Source organism: Rhagoletis pomonella, unplaced genomic scaffold, assembly GCF_013731165.1.
Source record: "Rhagoletis pomonella isolate Grant_MI unplaced genomic scaffold, Rhpom_1.0 Rhpom_scaffold_00008, whole genome shotgun sequence".
In the NCBI taxonomy this organism is placed as follows: Eukaryota; Metazoa; Arthropoda; class Insecta; order Diptera; family Tephritidae; genus Rhagoletis; species Rhagoletis pomonella.
Genome location: NW_023458562.1, coordinates 45,240,153 through 45,258,099, shown reverse-complemented (window position 1 = coordinate 45,258,099; position 17,947 = coordinate 45,240,153). Strand labels below are relative to the sequence as shown.

The 17,947-nt window shown below is 32.6% G+C and overlaps 1 protein-coding gene across 1 annotated transcript in view; it reads left to right on the top strand.

The window, feature by feature from the left end:
- The first annotated feature begins 6,172 nt into the window (after positions 1-6,172).
- Positions 6,173-17,947, top strand: part of LOC118744937 (triple functional domain protein) — a 19,375-nt gene continuing 7,600 nt past the window's right edge. The window contains exons 1-2 of the mRNA XM_036478379.1: positions 6,173-6,363; positions 13,469-14,909. Coding sequence (XP_036334272.1) covers positions 13,804-14,909 — 1,106 coding nt within the window. The 5' untranslated portion in view covers positions 6,173-6,363; positions 13,469-13,803. The remainder of the gene's footprint in view (positions 6,364-13,468; positions 14,910-17,947) is intronic.

Genomic DNA, 17,947 nt, shown 5'->3' with positions numbered 1-17,947 from the left:
TGGAGTGGGGTCATTTTATTACACATACACAAAAATATATGAATATATGTATGTACGTACGTACATAGTACATATGTATATATGCCGCTCATGATAGGCACTTACAGTAAACCACCTGCATATGCATACATATGTATGTACGTATGAATGATAAGAATTTCATTAGAATATGAAATTGATTTGCCGTCACTTTTACAACAAAATTGCATTTTTTCTTTACTATGATAATGCAAAGTCATGCCGTTTTTACTTCTTTGATTAATACAAACAGTCAAGTGAAAAATAATAGCGACACAATTTTTTAGCCAGTTTTAGCTATTTTTCTTTCGTTTATTTAGTGTTTATTATTTTTTTTTATTAAAATACAAAAACCATATACGTAAGTGTAGAAACATTTGAAAAATTGTACAAATTTTTACAGCAACAACATAATTTTTATTAAGAATTAAAGAAAGATTCTAAGTATGCAGTTTTAAAAGTACAAGTTTCAAGTGGCTAAAAATTCGTGTTGATTTTTGATAGTTTTTTTTTTGCCGATGGCGTTATTATTTTCTTCCATACCAAACAAAGAATGTCAAACACACCTACTGAAAGAAAATGCATGACACCGTCAGCAAAAAAAAAGTATCAAAAATCAAGGCGAATTCTAAGCTAAGTGGCTTGCACTTTATTATGATAGAGCTCAATGGCGTATAAATCTGCATACTTAGAATTTTTCTAAATATGTAGTAATAAAAAGTTTGTTGTTATGAAATTTTGTTAAATTTTTCTAATTTTTCTACAAATATGTACTTACATACATATATACATGGTTTGGAATTTATACGGGTTTTGTTAAAGGATTAACTAAATTTTTATAAAAAGACGACTAAAATTAAATAACAGAAAAATAAATTGTTGTCAATATGTATTTGGTGCGCTTAAAAGTTTGACACGAAGTGTACATACATACATGGGGAGAAATAGATAATACTCCATTCATTGTTTACTTTTTTTGTGGTGTGCACATATTTACATTTGACACAAAAAACCCCAACTGGCAACAAACGAACATATGACAAAGCTACAAAAACAAATAAGACAACAAATATAAAAGTAATGCAATAATGCTGTTACGAGTAGAAGTGTGAGTATTTGTGACATTTAATCACTTAATCGTTAGAAGATTGCGATTTTGTTAAAAAAAAATAAAAATTACTCACATTACTAATTCGCTGCAATAGGCGCTTGTATGCAAGAAAAATAAATATACAGATATGCAAAATTACACAATTCTTAGAGAACAACTGTAACACCTTCCTCGTAGGCGTAGTGAGTATGTGTAAGTTGATGTGAGGTAGTTTTAACGAAAGGAGATGTCCAAAAATTCACAAAGCCATTTGAAAGATCTTGTTTTGTTTAGTAAGACTGCATTATAACTCAGTTGTTCTAAATTGCCGGTAAAATTGTATGGCCTTATTCATCATAATAAATTTGATTTAAAGAGCTTTACATTTTCATACACTGCCGGCTAAAAGTATTGGCACAGCAAATTTTTCACAATATATGCAACAATTTAATATTTTAATATTCTTCCGCCAGTTTTTTTTTATAAAAATATGGTTCATTCTTCAACAGAAAACATATAATATAAAAAATATAATTCGAAAATTCAACAAATTTTCAACTTTTTATCCAAACTTTTTAGAATTTATTTGAGTATGCAGTTTTGCAAGTTTAGAGTTAGTCAAAATCGCATTGATTTTTGTGATTTTTTTTGTTTTGCATTTTTCCATATAAAGTATTTTCGAATTTTTTTTGTATGGAAGAAAAAAATTGCCAAAAATCAACGGTAATTCCTAGCTACTTAAACCTTGTACTTTATTATAATGAAATTGATTGGCCTACAAATCTGCATACTGAAACAAATTCTAAAAAATCTGATTAAAAAGTTAAAAATTTGCGGGAAAATTTGTTGTTTTTGTGAGTTTTGCACAAAGTTTAGGAATTATATTTTTATGTTCTTTGTTGTAGAATGAACCATATTTTAAGAAAAAATTGGCGGCAAATTTTTCGAATAAAAATTGTTGCAAATATTGTGAAAAATTTGCTGTGCCAATACTTTCTGCCGGCAGTGTACATATTCGAAAACTAAAGGAAACATCCATATACCGGAAACACCAGTCGAAAGACCTTGTTTTAAAATATATATATAACTGCATCTATAACTAGAAATCGTCAAAATGGCGCTTACGGCAATCTTTTGTTCAGGCGACGATACGTTGACTAGCAAAACTGCAACCACTGCAAGGAAAAGCTAAGCACCTACAACGACCCACTGTTTGGATTAGTTTTTAGGCTGGCGAAGTCATCTTCGAAACTGATGCCGATAACGATGTTACGCTGTGAACGGTGAACGTTATCGTGACATGAAAACAGTGTTATTATGGCCTGAATTAGATGAGATGGACTTGGACAATATGTTGTTTCAACAGGACGGGTCACTTGCCATACAGCGCATGATCCGGTGCCCAATTACGAACATCTGCGGTCTTATTGAATCGCCCTATATGTGAAGGAATACTTACTTCGGGCATTACTCCAATCCTTGCACTTACATAAAGTACCAAATTTTTGTGGTCTGATCTCACTTCATACGATTTTCGTAGCGCCATAACAGCTTTGGAGTGGCTTAAAAGGAATGGCGTAAATTTTTTGCCAAGAGAGCCAATGGCTTTCGTTAAAAGTTAAATTAATAATAATAATAGATTGGCGCTTACACATATGCTAGTATTTGGACGAGGGGAGTGACCTACAGTTTTACGTCGACTTCGAACGGCGATTGTATTTTTATGAGCAGCTGTTTTTCGTAGCAGAAATACACTCTGTGGTTTGCCATTGCCTGCGAGGGGCGTCTGATATTAAACAAAATTTTAATTTTTTTATTTTTTAATGTTGGGTTGAACTGCTAACCACTACACCACAGCGGCCGACGGCAACAAAAAAATTGTCAAGGAAGTGGTTTTGGGCACCCGTGGTATAGAGATGCCGCTTTTAAATCGATTAAATCGAATATCGATTAATCCAGCCCTTCCGATTCGATTTTTTGTCGATTTTTTAGTTCCGATTCGATCCCTGAATTTATTCAAAAAAGTTGGGAATCGATATTCAATTTTTCCTAATTGATGCATATTGATGTACGGTTTACCTTAGAAAATCTATAGAATTTTAAAGAAATTTAAATTAGAGGCTGGTAAAATAATGTAATGGGGCTTGACACCTCCCACCTTTCTAACTTAAGAGAGCAAAGACCAAAGAATTCAATGATCTGCCTCTCTTCCTCTTCCGAATAAAGAGCTCCTCAGGGAAGCCTATTTAAAATAACTATATAAAATTATGGATAATTTGTAGCATTAAAAACTCTAAAAATCGGAATTCCAAACTTTATGGAAATTCTTATGAAAATTGTCTCTTCTCTTTAGTAAGTATGCAGTTTTGCAGCAAATCTTCAGTTTTGCAAAAAAATCTAAATAAATACATCAAATGATTTCGTGTTCGGTCTAAATGGTATTATTGCAAACAAAAAAAAAACGTTAACTAAAGCTTTATTTCTCTACAACATGTTTTATCTCCACCATTTGAAAAGCGCTCAGCAAAGCTGCCGGAGTAATGTACAGCAACCACAGAAAGTTGTGCTGCTGAGCGGTAGATGGCGCTGTTGGATTTCCGCCGCTATGAATGTTTCTTTCGGTGTGCTTTTTGAATTTTACAAGCCATGGTGTGGTGGTGATTGTAAAGTTTGCAATCCAAATTCAAGAATCAGGCAGGTCTATTGTCAGTCCATTTCATTCGATATGATATTTTCTGGATGCATACATACATACATTTAACTTAAATCGTAATTTAATCTTATATGCAGATGGATATGTCCATCGAAAGAGTGCAATCAAAATTTTTAACAGAGCTGGCACAATTATAAAAACTAGAAAGAAACTGTTGACAAAATTATACATTACACAGGTTCGCGAGGTACAGCTTCTTGTAAACTTTTTTAAAAGGAATCTGATCTTGAAATGCTCCACAATGTTAGGATTCTTGGCAGTTTTAGGTTAAATTGTTAAAAAGCAATGATGTTTTAAATTTTTAATTGATTTGGAAAAATGGAGTTTAAAACTGAAAAGTAGTACATACTAGTCATGATTTTGTAGGAAAAAATTCCACACCCGAATAAATTGTATAAAAAAGTAAAAATTTAACCTGAAATTACCAAAAATTTTGAAGTGCTGGAGAATTTTCAAAGCCAGCGCAAAAAAATCTTCAAGAATCACACCTAGCCTTTCTTGAAACTGGAAAAAGCAAAACCTTGAAAGCCTGTATTATGCTGAGTTTCCACTAAGCATTAAATTACAAAATTTTTATTGACAATATTGGGCTTAAGACACCTGTGGGTTTATAAAAATACTCTTTGTCTGTTTTCACATGCCATTTCATGAACGGATTTTCAATGATTAGTTGAAATTCGGTATGATTTTAATAATACGAATGGATCGTAGAACTCAAGGTCGCAATATTCTATCCCCAAAAATAATATTATAAGTTATATCTACGAATGGTTCTGGAGAGATCCATATTATTTTATATTTAAATATATCTAATACAATTGACAGAAATTAAAAAATAATTTCCACTTAAATTGCTGTGAAAGGGGCAGTTTAAGTTTAAACAGGAATTTTTGTTTAGGGTTGCCAACTATCACCAAGCAATTACGTTTGTTTTTCTTGTTTAAAAAATGACAATAATTTTTGGTATCAAATAAAATGAACTTAGAAATGTTTTGGTGTAAGATTTCCACCTAAAATTAGTTTAGCTGACGTTTTTAATGTCGAAAGTGTAGTGCGTAAGTAGAGTAATGGCTAGTTCCTCCCATAAATACGTACCTTGTGCAAAATAAGTTACACTGAGAAAAACAAACTTGGTTAATATTACCAAATTGAAACTTGAAAAGGAATCATCGTAATTTTTGGTTAATATTAACCATGCCTTGGTTGATATTTTCAACAATCATTTGGTAATATTAACCACAATTTTTTTACATTAACCAGACTTTTGGTTGGCGACTTTTCGTTTGAAAACGTTAATGTTCTGCACTTCACAGATGCTTTTTCATAATTCGGAGATACAAAACAAAAATTTTTATTATCATTTTAACACGTTGCCCCTCACGGTATTTGAAACCGCATATTCTGAATGTTAGCTAATAACAGCAAGCATCTCTGGACACGCAGCTACAGCTGCTTTATAAACGTGTCTGCAAATGTTCAACTTGAATAAATTTTCTTTGCCGTTTGATTTGGTTTGGCACTTCACAGATGCTTTTTCGTTATTAAGAAAAACCTGAATTTGTTTTTAAATGTTCAACTTCAATCACATTTTTTACAATCGGTGTATTAACCATTAAAAAAACCAAACAATAACTTGGTTGAAAAAACCATTGTACTTTTGGCTCAGTGTACCTTTAACGAAAACCTGCGATATTCTATCTAGTGGACACTAATTGCTAACTAAGCGTTTTATTATTTTGCTACCAACGATTTCATTGACGACAAATACAAAAAAATAATAATGTACGAAGTGAAAAATATAAACAAAGGCAAATAATTGAGTGAATGAGAATAAGCATGTGAATACAGTTGGCTGGAAATATGCCAAAAACAAAAGCGACAACAATAGCAAAAAAATTAAATGTGCTAACAAAATAAAAGAAGAAAACAACTAATAAGTCAGCAACAATTTCAACTGGCGCAGAATGAGTAGGCGCGCGCAACAACAATGACAAGAACCGAAATGGCAGTAACAACAAATGTTTCCAATGCTAATACTAATGAAAGGGCAATGTGCGAACAACAACAATGAAGCAATGTAGAATACAAGTAAAAGCAAAAAAAAACAAAAACGAAAAAAAAAAAAAAATTATTAAAAAATTTGTTAAAAAAAAAATCATATCAGCAGTCTGATAAAGTTGCAGAAGATAACGCGAATACCGCATATGAGAAAGTAAGAGGTAAAAACTAAAAATATTTTAACTATATGAAGGAAAATACTTATACTTAGCACATACATGCATGACTAGCAAGATCTTTGCTGACTGAGGCAGCGATTGAAAAATTTTTCACCGCAGTACGAATTCAAAGGCGCAAGTGAAAGAACGTCGCACGTCGAACGGCAGAACGGACGGACGGTTGAAGATATGTTTATGTACATATGTATGTATACTATATAGTGTGAAACGGTACGGTTAAAGGCGCAAATTTAAAGTGAGATACATGAAGAAAAACTGAAGGTGAACGCATAACGCTGAGGATATAGTGAGCATGGAACACACGAGTACGCAACGTGGCAAAATGTTCGAGATATCAAGTGAAATTTTTTTGGTATCGAACAAAAAAAAAAAAGTGACGAAACAGGTTCATATTACAAAGAACTGAAGAGAATTACAGTAAAATACATATTAAACTAAAGAATTGATGAAATAAAAGTTTGAAAGGCAAAGTAGAAACAGTTAATGAATTGAAAAGAAGCCTTTATGAAATGAACTAAATCGAAATGAAACGAATTGGCATAAAAATAAAACGAAACTGCAAATAAAATTAAATGAAATAATAAAGAATGAATATTGAATGCAACGATATAATATGAAAATAAATGAAATGTAATGTAATGACACGAACGCGAAGCAAAGAAATTACATGAAATGAGTTTAACTAACTTTAACTATATGTAACACCCCAAGCCGATTTCATCATGGTGTTATAAAAATAGCCGATTTCTGCTTCTTTTATTCTCTTTACATGTATTTTGTGTTTATTTTACTCACCATAAAAACAAGAACAAAATACGTGTAAATTTTGTGTTTGTGCTATTGCTACCACCTTGTATGAATTCGCCTTGTAACACCCTATATTTCCGACTGTTGGTTTATTGTAGCGGTGTTGCATAGTAACTTACTACGATACAATCAGCACAACCTTGCCGTTTTGATACTCTCTCGTGAAGATGATAAATAGCTACAGTCATGTGAAAAGTAATAGGTACACGACATTTTGACCAATTTTGGCTATTTTTCTTCTGTTTGTTTAATGCTTATTCTTATTTTTTTTTTATAAAAATACCGTCTATTGTCTAAAAAAAATATATATGTAAGTCAAAATTTCCATTTTTATAGAAAAATTCAAAGAATTTTTATAACCAACTTTTTATTAAGAATTTTTTGGAAAATTTTAAGCATGCGGATTTTTGATAATTATTTTGCGGATGGTAATATTATTTTTTCGCATACAAAAAAAAATGTCGAACAGGCTTTTATAGTCGTTAACAAAAAATCGACCGCGTACCTCCGAATGGCTAATTTTTTGTGGAGTTATAAAATTGGTCGAAATGCAGTGTCCTATTATTTTTCACATGACTGTATATACATATATCTAGGTTTCTTAGTTAAACCATCTTGATTTCCTGTTGAGTTTGTCGATATGGCCTGTAGTAGATCCTGATATATCTGCCAGTTTTGTTTGTATGTATCTTCCAAGTTTTTTATGCCTAGACCTGGGCATTATTCACAAAAGAAATGCTGGGCACTTGCTTCCGGACCTCCCAGTTGACAGCCGCGGCAAGTTCTATTATATGGGAGCTTTATTCCCGCTGCATGTTTGCTCATGGGCCAATGCCCCATTTGCTACAAATCTAAATTTTCGGTCCTTTATCTATTAATCAGGTCGAGTGTCTTCCTCCGGTTGTACTAAGGCCAGAGTTCCTTGGCTATTTTGCAAGCCTATTAATCCGTTCACATTTTCCTTGCCAGTCCAAGAAATTGCAATCTAATTTTATTTTGAACAATTCCGAGGGGGCATGCCTTCAATGTTCCTATGGCCAGGAACCCAGACCAGAGAGACGCTTATTGACGCAGACACTGAACATAATTCCATTTTGCGTTTTCGGTTGTAGTTGTACGCATTTTTTTTGGTTCGTTGTTCTGAGCACGTTCGGGTAGAAACCACATTGCATTTTGTCGTAAAAAAGGTTTGCCTTTCCTATGATCTTACTGCTTCGAAAATGGTCTGATCCGTCAACCCCTAGTCTAATGTAATCCAATTCGCAGTGGCCCTTAAGAATATTTATAAGGACGGATAAATCCGCGTATTTTCTGTTATAGGACGGCCAGATATGCAAGCGATTTCGCTGGACGAAAAGTTTTTCCCAGCGTTCACTGGCTTATTGAGTTTTGTGATCCCTTAACTAGACACCGTTTAAAGAGTGTAATTGGTATACCTATCATGTCCTCTCTGGAAAGGATGTATAGGAAAGGATGGATAGGTTGAATTCTATAAGTATGCGGAATTTCGCATTGTATAATTCCGAGTATCAAGCTTTAAGGGCTACCTGTGGTGCCTCCTAGATGGCCAACACTTCCTATATATTTACACGCGCCTGGGATTGTCGAAACCTTTGATCCATAATCCGGCTTCTTTTATCTCGCATCAACCGGTTTTTTTTTTAAGTATTGTCCATCTTGTTATCATTGTTTATGCATTTTGAATATCAGAAATGTTTTGACCGGTTAGGGAATGACCTCGAGGTGTTTAAGGGTCTTTGTGATCTCAGAGAAACCATTTTAAAATTTTAACACTGTTTGTAAAAGGCCTAGCATTACAATTATTGATATTTTTTTAATTACTATATTCTACATTTCGCTCGTTTCAATTCCAAGTTCCAGCCATATTAATGCCAATATAAATACGTAAAAATTTTATTTTTTATTTCTGGATTGACCATCTTGAAACTGAGTAAGCAACCAGAAAAAATTAAAAAAAGTTGCGTACATGACTAAACAATGAACAAACGTGTATAAACTGCTTTGTTGTATATCCAATGTAGGTCTTCACACATGTGCTTTGTGTAAGTGACAAATTTGAAAGTAAATTACTTCCTAAATTATTATTAACAATTTTTAGACGAATGAATTATTTTGACAGTTTAAATAATTTGAAAAGTAACTGTCTTGCCTTTTGAATTTGTACTTTTATTTATCTTATCGATTAGTAATAATGCGACAATAGCACCTAATTATCTCACCAATTTATATGGTTCTCGAGTACAATTTTGTTAATTGCATACTTGAGTTGTCTTTTATGCTGGTCACGCAACTTATAAACGTTTTTAGTACATTTTATGTTTACAGTGACTCAAATAAGTGATCACTTGTTCATTTTTCTTTTAATATTCGCCATGTTTTTAAAGTTTAATTTTTTTGTAATTTTTCTGTGAAAAATGTTGTCCACGATGTCTTTACCCGGTGAAATCAACTCGAAGGTACCTTTCCTAGCCGACTTATCCGCAACGCGATTTTCTGCAATATAAGTATGGCCTTAAGATAGCCTACCCAAATGAGTTTGACTGGGGAAAATTCCCCTGCCAACGTCGAGCAATTTAACATACAGACGACTGCTTCCTCAACTACAGTGATCTTGAAGCCAAAATTAAAGGTTAATGGATCATGCCCTGCATGAAAGCAAAATCCACTGGCACTTCACCGGTTTCGCTAAAAAAATAAAAAGCTTATTATTTGCAAGAAAAAGGAAAAAAGTAGAAGCTATACAGCTAAAATGGCAACACTGCTCAGAGATGACTAAGCCTTAGTTTTTTGGTCAACGCTGTTTTTTTTATATAATCTATTGCACGCAATTTTTTATCACTTGCTTATCAGTAAAAAAGAAGAAAGCTATAGAAATTAAAAATTAATGGAAAAGACAGATAAAAGATAATACGACTTAGTCATCATGAGGGGAATTTTGTTTCAAATAATTTTTTAATGCTTTTATTTTTAGAATATGTATTTGTATCTATGTACACATACATATATTGTCGTACCTGTCCGCAAATTATCATAATATTTAGATACAAAAAAATTACTGCTTTATGAATCCAATTTTTAGTATCTGATATCTGGATGCCATTGCATGATTAATGAAGTTTGCGGAAACGCCACGTTTTTATTTAGAATATAGAGTATGGTTACCGGCCTAGAAGAACTATTTAAATATAACAAAGTCAATACATAAGTTTTCGACTAAATGATCATTTAATAATAATTAAATATTATAAGCACATTTGCTTCCAGAAACTCGACATTACAATGTTCACCTATCTTTTCAAAATATGTTTTTTTTGCAGGATCTTTTATCTGTGGTCTCAGTATAATCCTCAGTTTTCAGCGATCATGTAAATTCAATTTACAACAGCAAAACTATTTTGTGGCCTTTTTTATGTTAGAATGAAAACTTATTGGGTGACGTGTGCTGACTATTCTTTGAAATTGATAATATGTATAACTTGATAAGATTAAAAAGTAACATATGCATACGTACATGCCTGCCTCCATTTGTACGTTCTGATGTATTGAGTACTATTAAGTAAACTTTAACATAGAAAGGCCCTAACTCATTTTCGTTCGAAATCTAGTTCTGTACGAAAGTCAGTAACCTACTCACTAAAGTCTTAACAGAATGTGAAATAAACTACTTCAGCAAAAGCTTCATTACAGTGTAATGAAGAAATCGCAAAAGAAGAACTTTGTTTTTACAAAGTTGTATAACTAATCTGCAATGAAAAAAAAGTTAGATAGTGCCTTTCTGTATGATTGTAACGATATGTATTCATCTTTGTCTTAAAAATTAACCCAAAAGCGCTTAACTGATGTGTACTCATACAGTTTGACGTCACTGTAAGCCAAGTAAGTAAACAGCTCACAAGTTCAGTCGATTTTTGCATGAAATGTGCAAATTGGTGAATACAAAAGCAATAAAGCAAATAGATAAAAAAAGGAAATTATTAAAGCTAAAAATCTACAACAAACAAATGAAAAGTTTACTGCTATAACTAAAATACAACATCAAGGTGAAAACAAAGAAAACCGTCAATAAGAGAAATATCGTAAAGAAAACTGAATAATGAATGAGAAGTGCGATAAAAATTGTTGAAAATTGCTTTTATGTAATATAAAAATTAATATGGTTATGCAAAAACATGTTATTGGTAAATAAAATGAGAAAGAGAGTAAGACGAGAAGTGAGAGAGAGAGAAGTCCCGAGAAAAATTAAGTAATATTTAGACTATATGAGAAATTGAGCATTAATAGCACTTAACTGGTAAACTGGAACTTATATTCTCATAAAAGAGCTACATTTATCAATAGGCATGCTAATGGCTCTGAGTATTTTTGTTATGTTATTTGTGTGGGAACGCGTCCCGCGCAAAATAATTAATATTGTTTCGCTTTGTTTTTGATTTTTCCTTTTTGAGCGACTTGAATCCATATAAATATATGTACTTACGTATACATATACGTATGCATGTTCGACGATCTTACCAATTTGCACAGTTGTTTGGTTGACTTGACTATGTCTAGCGACATACTCGTACTAAGTGTGAAATATGAAAATTTAAGTATAAGTACTTAAGTAAGCTGCAAAATTACATACATACATACATACAAACATACCTCTACCGACTTTGTGTCGTTCTGCTGTACTAAATAAGTTGTGATGTATACTCGGAGTTCATTAGTTAGTTTGCTACTTAGTCGCACGTCCGTTGCTCGTTTGGAAACAAAACAAAAAAAAAATAAATTGTTTTAATTGACCAGACAAAATTTTTCTGGTTTAATATGCTACAATAAAAGAGTGTTGCTGTGATTATGTATTCGTTTCAATGAAGAACAGAAAACAGAAAAAAAAGCGAACGTTTTCCTATTACTACAGATACTACATATCGAATGGAATAAAAAAAAATTAAATAAAATACAATAATATATAATAAAAAAGTTAGTAAATCAAATTAAAATAAATAATATATTTTGGGATACTATAAAATGAAACAAAATAAAATAAAGCAATAAATCTATATTAAATTATGATATTAAAAAAAAAAATACAATTATATCAAATAAAATAAAATAAGCAAAATAACATAAAAAAAATAAATAAAAAGATGGCGTTAAAAATTACTGTATCGAGAAAAAATTAAGTATGTACAAAAAATTCTATCAAAAACATTGACTTAGGATAGAAGAACAAATTATAAGAAGGAAAATTAATATACAAATGAGGAAAAATATGAAAATTGTAAGAAAATACAAAAATTATTTAAGGTAAATTAAAACACAGTATAAAAATATAAAGAAAAACGACAAAATAATACAAAACCAAATAAAACATTTAAAATATATTAGTATAAAATTAAATAAAATAGATTTAATTAAAATAGAAACAAATATAAAAAATATAGCCCAAAAATTAATGTAGAATAATACTAAACAAAATAAATAAAAATTAAGTAACGTAAAATGTAAAAAATAAATAAATAATGAAATATAAAAAATATTTTAAGAATAAAATAAAACAAAAGAAAGTAATAATAACAAAAGAAAAAACGATAGAACACAATAAAAAATAAAAATAAAAACATGCATTAAAAAATAAAGTAAAGCAAAAACATAGTAAAGTGATGTACATAAAATAAGATAAAACAAAATAAGATAGTACAAAAAAGGAAAAAAGACAATTAATTAAAACAAAAAAGTTACAATCATATTAAAATTATTATAAGGATATGCAAAATTAAAATTTTTGTTAAAAATAATACAGCACAAAATTAAGATAAGAAATCTGAACTTAAAAATTCCCGATTGTGAAGTTGTAATTTTTGATGCACTTAAAAACTTTTAATTAAAACATTCGTATTAAAGCCAAAATGGACAGCTTTTATAAATTTTTTTTTCAAATAAAAAATTTTCAAAACTGCAAGCAAAACTTTACCTCGTAGTGGAAGTGACTAATAAAAATGTGTACTAACGAAAACTAAAAACAAATAAAAAGTTTACGAAAATAATAAAAAAAGCAAAAATTAAAAAAATAAGAAAGAAATATAAAATAAACAAATAGTTAAAAAGGATTAAAAAAACTTAAAAAATAAGTTCTACTAATTCTTTTTAGGGATTTATAACTCTGTAACTCCTGAAGCTAAAATAATTGCTGTATTTTATAAAGGAACCAACCCGATTTTTGTTTTTAGTTTTGAGACAAATAACAATAAAAATTTACCATACTGAGCTATGAACCATGGATATAGTAATTTATGTGAGCTACTACAAAAATTAATTGAAAATTAGATCGTGCCATGAATTAAAATGTGAAAAATAGAAAACAAAATAAAAACAGTGTTATACATATATATACATACATACATATGCATTGCATGACCATGACTGAAATTTAGCGAAAATCTGAAAGTGTGAAAACAAAAAGAATTACTAAGTGCCACCCCGTCGGCAAATGTGTGATAAGTGTGTAGAGTTAACAAAATTGACAGGTGCCAAGACTCAAACAACAATACATAAAACAAGTGTTTGACAAATCTGAAATAATAATTCTATTTTTAGCAACAACAATAAGCAAAGAGAAACATAAACAAATGGCTGATGAATAAAAATTAAAAACAGAATCTAAATAAATATGCGAGAGGGTATTAGAGCGCATTTCAAACAGTGTCGCAAGTAAAGTAAAATTTATTGATTTTAAAATACAAAAGAGCGCTAAAGTCAGCGCGATCGAAATTCAAGCCGACGAACATAAAGTGAGAAAAGATTTCAACAGTGTTTTATTTAAATTTGTGTGTGGGTGTTTCTACAACACAGCTCAGATAAGTGCGCTCACTTCCGTTTACCCACTACAGTGTGCTCCCCATCCCCCCAAATACTATTACAATCGATACCACATGGCCGACGAGAGCACCACCGACAGTCCGCGTCCCTTTCGCCGCGAACGTAATCTAAGTAATCGAAATTTCGCCAAGCGCCGCTCCTCGCGACGCGTTAGTACTGAGAGCCACAGCTCAGTGGAGTCATTTAATCTAAGTGCGGCTGAGAGCACCCACACTTCCAGCTCAGTGAGCTCAGCGCACGAGCACAATTCCAGCGCAAGTCACAATCACAGTACGCCGAGTAGCAGTGGCAGTAGTGGTTCGCATTCGCTTAGTGTCGCCAGTAGTCAATTACAGTATTCATATTCGGTACATTCGGACACGGAAAGTGCTTTTTATCGCGCATCCACGCGTAGAATGGTACCACCACCATTGCCCATAACTGGGCCACCACACAATGACGATGAAGAGGTGCCGGCGACGGCGCCGAATCAAGATGATGGCGCTGCTGCCGAAGCTGAGCAACAACCTACGCCAACAGACCCTGCCTTGTTGGGTGTACGACAAAAAGTTCATCGCTTTGAGACGTTAACAGCAGAGCAGCGTATTTTGTTCAAAACGGGTCGTCATCAGCTACGTAAACAACAGCAGCACAACACACATACAGATGCCGCGGCGTCAACCGCAGCTGATGTGACGGCCTCGCCTGGCTTGTGGCGTGTCTTTCCGCCAGCGATGCGTCGCTCCACACCTGATGCGGATAGCTCGGCAGGTGGTCGTCATTCGACGGCTAGCTCTTTTCACACCTCCATCGATGAGGAACGTTCGGTGGACGATGTGGATGACTTCTCTGATTATGCAGAAGATGAGCATGCTGCGCGCGCAGCCGAAGCCGGTATCGATGGAGCGGCTGAGCATCTTGTGCCCGAGGAGGCGCATGAATTACGCGAGGATGTGGTGCCATCACCGGTGCCTAGTTACACGCCAACACATGATGATGATGATGATGATGATCAGCAAGTGACAGCGCACGCTGTGGAATTGGGTGTGGATGATTTTGGTAAAGTGGAAACGGTACGTCGCACTGTGTGCTCGGCCACAATGCCGAAGAGTAGGACGAAAAAGCAGCAGCTAGCCGAAGATGAGAGTGGCGCAACGACAGCGAGTAAAGATTTTCCCAGGTGAGTGGTTATTACATACATATGTAGGCATCAATGTTACTAACATGCTAAGTAAAAAGTGTCTAGTAAGTAGGGCCTAACATAAAAAATGTTTCATTCGAATGGCTATTTGTCCTATAAGCTTTCTCCGCTAGAAATCGCCTTGCTAATTTTTAGGCGGCAACAGCCCTAAAACAGGCTTGCCCAATTATATTCATAATAAAAAACCCTAAGTTAAACTATGAAATCGGCTAGATGAGGGTCAGTCAATGCCACTTGGGAAATGTAGCATATTTTTAGGCACACCTGTTATTAAAGGTCTTTAGAGACCAAAATTTAGATAAGCGATGAATTGTTTTCATTATAAAAGAATTTTGAAATAACTGTTGGAGTATAGGGTTATCCATGTTCTCCTTGGGAAGCTAAACCTACAAACACGTGCTGAATATTTACTTACAAATTTGATAAAATTTTTATTTCATAAAGTTTGCCCTATGTAAACGTTCAAAACCTGAATCTCGAATATATGCGTACTGGAAATTTTTCGCCCAGTAGAGTCATAACCGGCCCCGTCTTGTTGAAATTATATTTCGTTCAGATCAAAATCTTTAAATTCTGCCCGAAAAAATGTCAGCATAGCATTGAGAATAGACTATTATGGTGGCTCATTGTCTTTTTCGAAGAAAGTACGGACCGAAGGCGCTGATGACCCACGATGCACATTAAAGAGCCACTTTTTGAGGCTGCAATGTCTTTCAGCGGTCACTTCTGGCTGCTCATTAATCCAGATTTGGCAAGTGTTTATTAATATAACAGCCATGAAAGTATTTCTCAATCATTCAACACCTCTTAAAAAGAATTAAAATTTCGTCTGAATATGGCACTCATATTCAGTTTTTCTAATATTTCAAACCCGCATCACATGGAAACTGTCATCGAAAATGTACAGATATCGCTATCGACAAATTTATCGATTTTGTTATCGGTAAGTTATCGATATTAACCAGATTATAGACAACTATATTATAATTTTTGTCGTTTCCATTACCTGTTCGTATTTGCTATCGAAATCGATAATAAGAATTGCTTTTCGATATGAAAACATTATTTTATATCGTTATCGATAATAATCTTTTGCTATAATCAAGTTCGTTTCGATGCGACGATGAGTGTGTAGAATTTTTTCACCCGAGCAACGTCGTTCATTTGCTTATGATAGTTGATTTCAAAGTGCTTTCATTTTTCATTTGAACAATCGTCAAACAAAAGAAAGCGATCCAATCAAAAAGATTTTAAAAATATAGTGTGCCATAACAAAGACACGCTCATACATATGTATGCATATCGACAAACAGTAGGTAATGTTTTTATGTTTGCCAACTGTAACCATAAACTATGTATGGCTGGTGGCCGCGATTAATTGCTCGTTGTACCAAACTTGAAGAATAACTGCTGCTTTTTAAGGTGTTTCCAGCTACACAAGTGGCTTTGGCGGTCATTACATTACATTACAACAACAAAATATCTGTTGTGACAACAAAACATTAATACTTACCATAATGAAAATAGTAAGGAAAATCAAATAAAGTCTGAAAAAAGTTGTACTGCCATACGATTGGTTGCAAAGCCTTTTTTAGTTAAATACTTAAAAATCTAACTACGACCTACTTACATTTGTGCGGCCTAGTCCGTTTGGCTAAGCATAAATTATTTGTTTAAAGTATTTTGGTTTGTGTTACAACGTTTAAGTAGAGCTTTTAGCTTTGTAACTTATTTAATGCGACTTTTTGCTGATTGATACGGCCGATATTTTGTGCTTACCTACCCACTCTGTCTCGTATTGAGTGAGCAAAGAGATGTTGCTTTGAGTGTTGAGCAACATTGTTGCGGATGATTTCGTTGCTCACCTGAATTTAAAAGGAAATGGTTGAAACAATTTTATTTTTTTTTTAATGGAAAGCTGGGATGGTATTTTTTTGAATAAAACTTTTCATTTACTTAATTAAAGCAATTTTCAAATCACTTATTCTTTATCTAACGTATAGGCATAAATAAATATGTATGTGTGCGTGCTCTTAGGTGTTGTAAATTGATAGACTTCATTTATCATACGAAATTTTAGGATAAAAAACTTGCTAGACAACTTCTTTAGGCTATTTGTTGAATTTGTTTGAATATGTACATAAATGTGTAGTACATATGTATGTGGGTTTGTATTTGCATCATTGTTTGGGTTTGTGTTCGTAAATAATCTTTAGAGTTGTGGGTTGACACCGTTTTTGGACGTATTTATTGTAATGAAGTAAACATCTAAACAAAACAATGTAATTCAGATAAGATAAATAGTTGTGAATCTGAAAATTTAAACGAAGTTGTCAATATATATATAAATACTAATACGCGACATTTATGGCAACTTCTCAAAAATATTGTTTGTTTTTTTGTTTTTGCAATGGGGGGTTCGTTTACGCCAGATGCTTGTGGCTTTGAATGAAGCATTATAATATATACTTACTTAGTTTGAGTATACATATGTATTCATGTACATACCCAAATACAGAAGTGTTCACGAAAATACCATTGCGACGTATTAATAAGTTTTGACCATTTTTTATTATTTTTTTTAAATATAGTTAATTCTATAATACAACCCAACAAATCAAAATTTTAAACTTTCTAAGAAATTCAACAAATATTGAAACAAATTTAATGATTTTTTATCAGAAATTTTATAAAACTTTTAGGTATCCAGTTTTATAGCCGATTAAATTTTAGTGTAACAAAAGTGCATGTTTGAAGTAGCTCAAAATTAAGGTTAGATTTTGAGAATTTCTTTTCGTTGAAGGTGTTGCGCTTTATCTTTCACATACATATGTATGCATTTTGAAACTCGCACCGGCACGGCAAACATTTTTATCACCATGTGAACACTCGTTTGCGTCACTGTAAATCTATGTTTTAACCATAAGCTATGCCGATTTTCAACTATAACTTTTTGTTCTTTAAAAAGTCTTACCTGGTATTCGCATTAGCCATACTCTTTTTAGCAATGCCTTACG